The sequence below is a fragment of the Balaenoptera physalus genome, assembly GCF_965194825.1.
Source record: "Balaenoptera physalus genome assembly, chromosome: 19".
Classification (NCBI taxonomy): domain Eukaryota; kingdom Metazoa; phylum Chordata; class Mammalia; order Artiodactyla; family Balaenopteridae; genus Balaenoptera; species Balaenoptera physalus.
The window spans coordinates 38,964,557-38,975,139 of NC_138900.1; the positions used below are offsets into that span (position 1 = coordinate 38,964,557).

Below are 10,583 nucleotides of genomic sequence, written 5' to 3' on the forward strand. Positions count from 1 at the left end.
AGCTGTGTTTTCTGCCCCGCCATGTGTCTTACTGCCCTTCTCAGCTGGCCCTTGTCCCTCGGTCCCTGCCCACCCTGGCCCTGGCCTAACAGCCTTGCTGTCTTCCTCTGCAGTTGGAACACTGGCTGGCCATCTGAATCTGACCCCGAGGAGGAACCCTGCTGCACCAACGTTCAGGTCAAAGGCTTCCTACCACCCCAGACACTGTCTGGGGATTCCTCTCCGACCCCCCTCTTCCTCTTTTCCAAGTTACAACTGATTTAGCGACCTGGTTTTCGTTCACCTTCTGTTCACCTGGCCTGAGGGCTGTGAGCTTGGATTGGTAAGCCTTGTGGGAGAAGAGGAGAGGAGGGAACAGGAAAAAATGACTTCTGTTGAACCTCTTTAGTTTTGAGGAAGTCTCACCCAGTGTGGGAGCCGGCCCGAGATGACGTCCACGGGCTCGGGCAGAACTCCCCACCTCGTTTGCTGGTACTTTGGGCCGCAGAAGAAATCCTCAGTCCACCAAATGAGACAGAGGATGTTGCTTTTTGGTCAGACACCGTAAAACCAAAACACAAATAAAAAGCCCAGCTGAGTTTGGGAGGTACGGAGATCTTGCCTCTCTCGTCTGCCCCGGTCAGTGCTCTGTTGTTTGGACCTGGGTTGGGGAGCTTGGGGATATTTGTCACTGTTCTGAAGTCCGTGGATAGAAGCTCTGGGGGATCGTGAGCAGAAATCTTCATAGATTAGTTTTCACTCTGGTTGACCTGGGTTTGATTTGTGTGTGTTCTGGAATATTCTTCTGGTTTCTGGCGCTCAGAGGGTCCAGAGCTATGGGTGTCGCAGTGAGTGGCTTCTGCAGAAGAAGCAGACAAGTCTGTAGAGACAACATGCGGGTCTCGCTCTGTCAGATGCACGGAGCTCAGGAACCTACCTGTGGCTCCTGAGACCTTCCTGGGCGACTCAGGACAGGAACCCAGCAAGGCCAGCTGCGTGTCTCCGCTACGGGATCCTCTGCTGTCCTCACAGGGCCAGGTGGGTGTCCAAGGGCACAGCCGACAGGCTGTCTGTTTCTGTATTGTTCACAGACACCTGCAAAGCCTGTCCCTGGGAATCCCACCCAGCCCGGACCAGGAGTCTTGAGTGATGGGGAGTGGGCCCTGAAAACTCCCTTTGTCTCTCTTCATGTGCCATACTTTGCACCGTGGAGGGCAGCATGGAACCAAGCATATAGCACCCCGGTCACTCAGGTTGAGGGGAGAATAGTCTCAATTGACGGAGCAGGTTGGCGGCTGTAGAGAATTTCAGGTTGATTTCTGATACAAACTTATAAGTGGTGCCCTCTGGTGGTGCTGGTGGCTAGTCTCAGCTCATTCAGAGAAGCGATTTGTAGTTTGGTAAGCCGGTGGCATCCATTTGGAATTTCTGTTTATGGTCTGAGTTTCTTACGCTCTCATTGGCAATCTAGAGTTGTGCGTTATCGTCCTGACTGTGGGAGCCCCTGTTGCAGAATCTTGGGCAAAAAAAAAAAGGCCACATCATTTCCACTGGGAGTAGAGGGTGACACACATCCAAAAGGTGCTTTGGGGAAAGTGGGGTGTCACTGACCCTAATCTATTAATCATGCAGTCTGTGGAAGATGGGCCGGCTGGGGGCAGGGAGGTGGTTTTCTCCCAGGGACAGGGTCCTTATGTCATTCTTTAAAGAAAAGTAGGAAAATCAGGAGACTTTGGATCTTTCCATATAAAAAGTTCAGTTCACAATCTGAGACAGCCCAAGTGGCAGGTGTCTTGGACCCTGAAAAAGATGGGGCCTGGCAGCATCCAACAGAGTGGAACAAACAGGTAAGGGGTCTGGGGATGAGAGCAAGGTGACCCGTCACTGATGGAATTTGGCCTCACAAGTGACTGAATCCGCCCGTGAAGGATAATTCCTCCCTAGGTGTGACATTTTGTTTGTTTGTTTGTTTGTTTGTTTTTAACAAAGCACTTTCATCCACGTTCACTCCCATCCGCCCAGCAAGTACTGCAGGGCTGGCTTCTGTGTCCCCATTCTCCAGGTGAGAAAACCAAGGTCCAGCATTTCAGTCATTCTTGCTCAAGGTTCCCCAGCTACTAAGGGATCCAGTTGGACCCTCAAGTCAGAGCCCCTGACTCTCAGCTGAGAGCACTTGGAAATTCCCAGCACAATATGGTTCACCCCATCCAGGGCTGTCATTAAACATAAACAAAAATCCATCCAGTCAAGTGGCCAAGGCATATTTCTTAGCAAAAGAACAATGTGTTGGAAGAAGGGGTGTGGGGGGATGTCATTTATTCTCCTCTAGCTGGTTGCTAGAGAGGAAATGATTTAGCTGCTCTCCTTTGATGAAAATAGTCACTCTAGGGAACAGCGGGGTTGTGAAAAGCTGAGTCTACTTGGCAGAAATGAGTCAGAAAAGCCTGTGTATCAGGGGCACCCTTCAGAGAGAGCCTGACGTTTGCGCTTTGCCAACTGCACGTGGCCCTTCTGCCTCCAGACATTTGTCCGAAGGCGAATCAGAGATGCGGTGCTAGCTGAACCAACACCAACCAACCCAGTGGTGCTGCCTTGCGGGGGAAGTTGGCTCCCGAGCCTGGGGAGGGGCTCTGGAGATGGGGGGGACCCGGGACACCCATGGACATTTTCGAGGAGGTGCTGGCAGACCTTCTGGGTTCACCTTTCACCCACACTTGATGGAGAGGGAGCATGGGCTTTATCATAAGTAATGTTTGACTTCTTATTTGAGGCCTTTTTTTTGATAGTAGAGGTTATCCCGGATAAGGGTGCTTCTGTGTACTGGATAGAGCACTTTTGATACTTTACCAGATTTTTTAAAGAATTATTATTTTCCATGAAGTGTAAAAATATCTGTTTAATACCATCCCGTTAACATCTACTCAGTGTCTAATTATAACATTTAGTGTCAACCTGTGAGTCGGTCTTCATTCTAGATGCGAATGAGACAGAGGAGAAGGGGACCTGCCAACTCTTGCCAAATATCGTGCCAAATAAAGGTCCTCAAAGCTGCCTTAATTCTCAGAGGGGTTCCGGCCCAGGTGGGAGCCAGTCTCTTGCCAAATGATCCCGTTAATGTGAGACCGAACATTCTTACCAAAGATGTCATTTCTTAGTAAGAAGCCCACTGAGCTCATTTCATTTCTTTATTTCCTTTGAAAGCCATGGAAGGGAGAAGAACAGAGAGGGAGTGTGGCGTGGGGGAAACAGCACAGCATTTAGAGTTGCACAGACCTGGGTCTGCGGCTGTCTTACTGGGTCACCTGGGGAGAGGGGCTCCACCTCCGTGGGCTTCAGAGTTCTCTGTCTGTAAAAGCAAGGGTTGGATCAGAGATCAAAGGTCCCATCCAGTAAAAAAAATTTCCTGTCTCCGTAACAATGTTATTGTTGTAAATTTACAATGAAGGAAGCACATGGTTTACTGTAGGACTTTCCAGAATGATCTAGTGACCAATAACCTACTACTGAGCAGAGACATATCAGAACTATGATTTTTCTGGACATTCAGTAGTTCCTCTTTCGACAACATTTCTTCAACTGATGTCAGAAACACTTGGTATTTTAAACAATAAATCCAACCCTTTTGTTTTGCGGAATTTGAGGGTAAGTTTTCATGCTCTTATGAGGCCCAAAATCCACAGCTCTGCGATGTGCAGCATGGCTATAGCTGCGATCATAGAAGTCACCAAAATTCTGGTGAATGTGAAGTTGCTTTTGGGGTTCCCGCCCTCATCCCTCTGTTTCTCCACTTCTATGTAAATAAGGACTCTTTCAGTGGCGCCCTGTGTCATGGACTGTTCCAATGTCATGCAGATTTCTATATCTGGTGTGCGTTTATTTTAAAAGCTGTTCTCTTCATGGAAAATTAAGTGTACAGAATAATAAAGGATATTTCCTGTGCCATGTATCTGGTAGTGGAATTCTTTCTGGCGTGAAGGTAAAATGCTACAAATTAAGTCCAATGGGTCTTCTGTGATCAGCCTCCAGCTAGTAAAGTAGAGCTTCTGCTCATAGTGGCCCACCTTTCACCCAAACAACTCGTTTGATAACCTATGGAACGGAAGACTGGGGGGGCGGGGGGGGGGGGGAGTTAAACCTGTAATCCTAGCTCTGAGATTGACACATTTTTATGTAAGTAGAAAGTGGATACCAAGTTAGTAGTTTTGCTTTTTCGTTTCTAGGGCTGAATTTCAAGGGCATCAGAACTTCCAGTTGGATGGAAATGAATGTGCAATTTAGCACTTGTGTGCAGTTTTCTGGGAAGAGGGATACACTAACACTTAGGGCCTTAGTGCTATATTGTATTGTTTGGGGAAGGTGCGACCTTACGTTGTTATTTTTGACGCAAGTAAGCAGATAGACAGTGACACCAATATGAGGCAGGTATTGACAAGCAACAGTTCAGTCTATGTCTTCAAGTATGTAAAGGCTGTCAGGGAGTGGGTGGTGGGCCCCAGGGCTGAACTGAGGCCAAGCAGAGCATGGGATGGTGCCGGAAGTAGTGGCGTCTCTTAGGGAGGTTGTAGAGGGAACTCAGTGTCAGGCAGGGCTGTGAGAGGGGGTTGCATGCCTCTAAGGTCCCTCCCATTTGGAGCTTATGGAATTTTTTTTTTTTTTTTTTTTTGGATAGCCATGAACCCAACCTTGCACACAGCAGCATTGGGAAAGTCAAATACATTTATGCCGAAGACGTCAGGGTGGGTTTGGCTTGTTGAATTGGAGCTGGGCAGACATCCCAGAGGGGGTATTATTATCATCTGATCATTTGAATTCTACCTCCAGAATTGGAGTTAGGGTTTATTATAATGAATCAAACAAAAGGCAGCCACGTTGCTTCCAGCCCTCCCCTCACGCCTGCAGACATTTAATAAGGGGCCCTGCGGGAGTAGAGGAGGGAGCCTGGGGCAGAGGGGGAAAGGGCAGCTCTTCTGGGGGGCTGGCTGCCACTCTGTCCCCTAGGCTGAACAAATGTAGTTGGAGAAGCCTCACAGGTGGGCTTCACTTTAAGAAACTGGTGGGCTTTTGAAATGTCCCAATTTTAATCGCACTCCTGTCCTATGTTTGGAGAGATAGAGGTTCATTTTTATCTCCTTCCAAAAGGCCCTGATATGTGGAGTCTCAATTTGTTCATCTGTGCAATGGGTCAGGGGTTATTAACACTAAGTGTTCATGGATAGGCTTCAGAAATATCAGAACCTTCTGAAATGAAACGCAAATTTTTGTGTGCGTGAGTTTGTGTCTACGTTTCTGGGAGAGAGAATTGATACATTCATCAGATTCTCAAATGTTGAAGACTCACAGGTATATATTACCTTTGGGGGCCTCTTTCTTCCGATAGTACATGGCATCTCTCTCTGTCCTCACCCCAGATGAAATTAGTATGACAACAGAGTTCATTTCTAAATCTCCATCGCCCTGCATTATGTTGACTTTTCATTTTAATCCACCCCAGATCCAATATCTCATCTGTTTTCCTGGCAACTGTTATTAAACCTTAGCTTTCCAATCGGTAAAATGAAAAGGTTGGATTAGGTGATTCTGTAAAGTCCCTTCTGTTTTTTGTTTGTTTGTTTGGGGGGTTTTTTGGCCGCACTGCGTGGCATACAGGATCTTAGTTCCCTGACTTGGGATGGAACCCCATGCCCCCTGCAGTGGAAGGGTGGAGTCTTAACCACTGGACCACCAGGGAAGTCCCCCCTTCTGTTTTTGACTCTATGATATACTCTCAGGGAGCGACCACAGATGTGATTGGTGAATTCACACTAAAATGTGAATGACTGACTACCTTTCTAGGCAGCTGCTGATAGACAGAAGTAGGAGTTGCTGCTTTTCACCCATTCTACGTTTTTAATGTAGGTTTCAGCAAACATTTTCTGTAAAGGTCTCTGTCAGAAGTACTCAACTCTCCTGTTGTAGCATAAAAGTAGCTTTATTTACAAGACAGGTAGTGGGCTGGATTTGGCCTGAGGTCTGTGGTTTGCCCTGGATTAGTGAAAAGAACAAAGGTTTTGAGTCAGGTTAGACCTGGGTTTGAATACCAGCTCTACTACTTACTCCTGTGGAATCTTGGACAGGTTATGTAAAATCTGAGTCTCTCTAGCTTCTGAAGAGTGGGGATAAGACTGCCAAGAGGATCTGCAGGATCAAATAAGATGATGAACACTTAAGAGCAACCTCTCTGGGGCCACAGTGCCTGGATCCAAATCCTGGTTCCATCACTCAACTGTGTGAAGACTTGGGCAAGTTACTTAACCTCCCTTTGCCTCAGTTTATCATCGATCCATGGGAATGACAATGACCCCACCACCTCATGGGATCATAGATAGGATTAAATATTAATATTGGATTCAGAATAGTGCTAGCTTACACAGCTCGTTGTTATATGTTTAGTACCTGTCAGTTACATAATGATGATCTATTTCTTCTCCTTCTCACCCATCTTTGCCCATTTCAAAGGCAGCCCAGCTACTGCTGTGTTTTCATGTAGCCGAAACAATGTCTCTGTTCCCTTGTCCCCTCCTTAGGAAACTGCCCCAGAGGTTTGAACTGGGGTCTGAGTAGCCATATCTGAGTCTCCTTGGGCCTGAGTGCACGTGACCACTGGGCAGGAAGTTCCAGCTTCGGAAATACCAGCCTCCACAGGCCTTGCCAGGCAGCAGCAAACCTCCTGCAGGACCTGGCTGCCTCACAAGCCCTCCGCTGTCAGTCCCCATTAGGCTGCTGGCAAGGGAGATGTTCCCTCAGCTGGGCCATGTCTCAGGGAGGCCCTGACCTCAGCTATGACCCAGAAGAGCTGGAGACAGAAGTGTGGTAAGCAGAGGCTCCTGAAAGAGCTGGCAAGTGATTGGCTTCTGATGTCTTTCTTATTAGCTACTGGCTTGTCATCAGGCCTGGGAGGGGCTGAGCTGGGCCCCTAGCAGGGCATGAAGGTAAGGGGTTGGGCTGCAGGAAATCAAGGGAAACCATCTCTGTCCCCAGAGAAGGCCCAGCAGGGGTCGTGGCCGGAACATACCCTTGAGCCACGGTTGATTGTTTCTACAGCAAAGAATATAGAGGGAGCAGCTACCCCACCTACTGCAGCTTCAGGCTCCAGTCCGGAGTCTCAGCCTAGGACCGGAAGATGTGGAGTCAGAAGAGGAGAGGCCTGAAGCAAAAACCCAGCTTCTGGCAACGGTGAGCCTGGGGCAGACGTGAAGGCCATGGTCAGGCCAACAACAGGGCACCTGCCTACTGCCCACCCTGAGTTCATCCCCAGGTTCTTGCTACATTTCTGTTCTTGCACCACAGCGCCCCAGACTTCCCTGGTAGTTGCCATTGACCCCTGACTCCCATCTCCAGTCACTTGATGGTAACAATAACCTATCAATGGAGAAGAGTGAGAGGGCAGGGCCGATAAATGAGGCAAACTCACTTCACAGATAAGGAAGGAAGGACATTGCCACTCTGACATTTCAAGTGAGCTGCAGAATCAAATCAGGGAGTGTCAGAGCCAAGACTAGAATTTTTAGGTAAGCAATTGAATGTATAGAGTTCCCCACCGGAGTTTTGGGATTGGAAGGGAGCACGGCACAAGCAGGACCTGGCTTTGTTAAAATAGAAAATGGGGCCATCCAGGTCTCACAGGCCATGGTTCCCAGGAGGACTGAGACCTTAGGAGCATCAGCACCTTGGACAAGGCCAATGCACTGGGCTGACATTCAATTAACAAGCACATTAGCTTATCCCGCCGCAGTTACTATTCCCAGTGCTTTACAAATTGCAACTCTCTGAATCCTCTTAATGAGTCGATGAGGTAGTGTTATTATCCCCATTTGTAAGTGGGGAAAGTGGAGACACAAAGAGAAGAGACAACTCACTAGCTGGTGGGGCTGGGATTTGAAGCCAGGAAGTCTGGCTGCAGTCTGTGCTTCTAACCACTCAGATGTGCCATATTCCTTGGTCCCCAGCCATCCAGGCATATACCATGGTCCAGCTGGTAGGGGCATGGGTCCTCAACTAGTTCCAACACCCTCTTCAGTTACAAATAAGTACTAGATATGAAAATAAATTTATTTATATGTATACACATTTGTAATTTGTACACATATACATACTTTATATACACATGTTATATATGCATCTATGCATGCACTTAAATCTATATACATTTATATATAAATATAATTTGCCTACATGATGCTAGGAAGTAAATGACTTGCCCTAGATCACCAAGTAAGAGATTTCATCTTGAACAGACCTCTCCTGTATCTCAAGGAAAATATCTTTGCTGGCTTTCTCCATACACACCCCAATGCCATGCTGTCTGGTTCTTATGTCCATCTGGACTCACTATCAAAAAGCAAAAATGTTATACTCATATGCGTTAGGATGATAAGTGGCTGCAAGTAACTGAAATCTAACCATGGTCTCTTAACAATGAGTTTTTCTCATTTTCTTGTAACAAATAGGCAATGAGTCAGAGAGAAGATTGTTCTTCAGCAGGAAGAAAAGGGAGAGGTGTCCCCGGTTCTGGAGAAGGACTTTAGTGAGGATCTCCTCCTGGACATGCCCAGAAGCCCAGGATGCCTCTGGTGATGCTTAAGAAAGTCATCAAGGATTTGGACTCCTTCTGGCTTCCTGTTCTACCATCTACAGCATGCGGTTCTCACAGTCATGGAGAAAAATGGCTAATCCACCTGCTGACATCTTGCCCAACTTTCAGGCAGGAAGAAGGGAAATAAAGAGAAAGAGCAAAGGGCAGAGGCCTGCTGAATCTGTGCCTCTTGACTCTGAAGAAGAGTAGATTTCCTAGAAACCTACCTGGATGTTCATCTACATCTCATTGGCCAGATTCATGTTAACCTGGCAACTTTAGCTGTAAGAGAGTCTGGGGTGGGAGAAAGACTGTGTAACTGGATACATTGCTTCTCTGGACAGAATCAGGAAGAGGATCTTAGGAAGAGGATGAGGATATTGGGAGGACACTGGTCATTACCTCCCTTTCGTGGCTTCCTCACCTGAATTCCATCATCTGCTGACAATGGCAGGGGCCCTTGTGGAAAGCACCATGGTCTGAGTGGCCATAGATAAAGGGTTTCTCTGTCCTATGGGGTGAGATCAATGACTCCCTTGGCCTCAAGTTATGGGGATTCGGGACGCAGATCTTGCAGGTGAGGACAGACTGACCTGGGTTGGCATTTACAGAGGCACCTCTAACTGGCTGAGCAGGCAGGTATGTCTGCTTGTAGCCAAACATAGAGTTAAAATTCTAACAACTGACCTTCTCTTTTAACTCCTGTATTAATTCAAATAACGTACACATGCTGCTTCTCTCTGCTAACTATGCTGATAGGCTCTAGCCTGTTTGGCTATTTCTTTTTATCCTGAATCACAGGTGTGTAGGATCAAGCAGTCAGCAGAAAAACAGTCAGTCTGGTTTGCCTTGACCAGAGGCAGATCACCACAATGTCCATGAATCACGGAAGTATCAAAAGAAGCGGCTCCAGCCCAGCGAGGTCTCAGTCACATAGTCTTGCGATCCCTACCCTCAAAATTCTCCTTAAGTAGACCTGCCCTCTTTCAGAGAGTAGGACGGTAGTTGTCAAGATGTTAGTCTGTTACCCTCCTCATTTGCTGGCACATTAAGAAATTCTTCTTTCCTTTATCCTCAAAACCTTGCCCTCGTTATTCTCATTTAGCATCGGGGACAGGGACCAAATTTTCGGTTACAAATTGGCTGAGCCAGCCAGAGGCACCTCGGCTCCCCAGTGGGGTGGTGTTCATCCCCTACCCAAGTCCAATGGAACAATGTCGGAGCGGGGAGGGGAGGGCAGGGCCCGCCCCGGGGAGGGCCCGCCCCGGGGAGGGCCCGCCCCCGCCCCCGCCCCCGCCCCCGCCCCAGGTTGCACTTGGAGCCCATGCCGGCAAGAGGGCCCCCTTCCGGGAAGAGAGTGAAGGACTGTCCAAGCAGCTGCCGGAGCCCCATTTAACTCTGGGGAACTCCGGTCTCTCTCCCCAGATAGGACGTCGTCTCCTGCAACTTGAACCTTCTTGGAGGAAAAGGAAACAGATTTTGTAAGAGTCGAGACACCTGGGCCATTTGGGTAAGTCCCCTGGTGTGCACACCGAGATCCTTGATTCCGTACTTTTAAGGAAGGTTGTGAAACTTCCAGGCCTTTATGAGGTGTTTGTGGCACCGTTGGTATGGAGGTCACGGTTGAGTGGGACCAGAGAACCCGGGGAAGTTGTTCCCTTTTGTTCTCTTTTGAGTTTGGAAAGGTTCCTGTTTGTTTAGCTGGCCTTGTTGGGTTTGGTTCCTTTGTTGTTCCTTTGTCGTTTGTCTGCTTTTAAACATGGGAGGTGCCGTCTCAATTCCGTCCGAAAGTCCCTTGGGAAGGATTATGGCCGAATGACCAGCTTACAGCTATAAGCCTATGTCTAAAAGGAAAATGAGTAATGAGAGCGCTATTCAATCTTGTAGTTATTCCCTAGGGTGTATTTTACAAAACTGGGTGATTTTTAGTATGCTCCTAGAAAGTTTTTTTTTTTTTTTTTTAACACTGCATGGCCACAGTGTTCTTTAGACT

The 10,583-nt window shown here is 47.8% G+C and overlaps 1 protein-coding gene and 1 long non-coding RNA gene across 3 annotated transcripts in view; both read left to right on the forward strand.

Annotated features, from left to right (window-relative positions):
- Positions 1 to 593, forward strand: part of SLC6A2 (solute carrier family 6 member 2) — a 58,107-nt gene extending 57,514 nt beyond the window's left edge. For both annotated transcript variants that reach the window (XM_082436965.1, XM_082436966.1), the window contains one exon: positions 114 to 593. In XM_082436965.1, the coding sequence (XP_082293091.1) occupies positions 114 to 137 (24 nt within the window). In that variant the 3' untranslated portion in view covers positions 138 to 593. The remainder of the gene's footprint in view (positions 1 to 113) is intronic.
- A 3,512-nt stretch (positions 594 to 4,105) lies between these two features.
- On the forward strand, positions 4,106 to 9,821 carry LOC309648417. Its single transcript, XR_014256661.1, has 3 exons — positions 4,106 to 6,828; positions 7,060 to 7,191; positions 8,466 to 9,821. It is a non-coding gene; the product is annotated as an uncharacterized lncRNA (long non-coding RNA).
- The last annotated feature ends 762 nt before the right edge of the window (positions 9,822 to 10,583 follow it).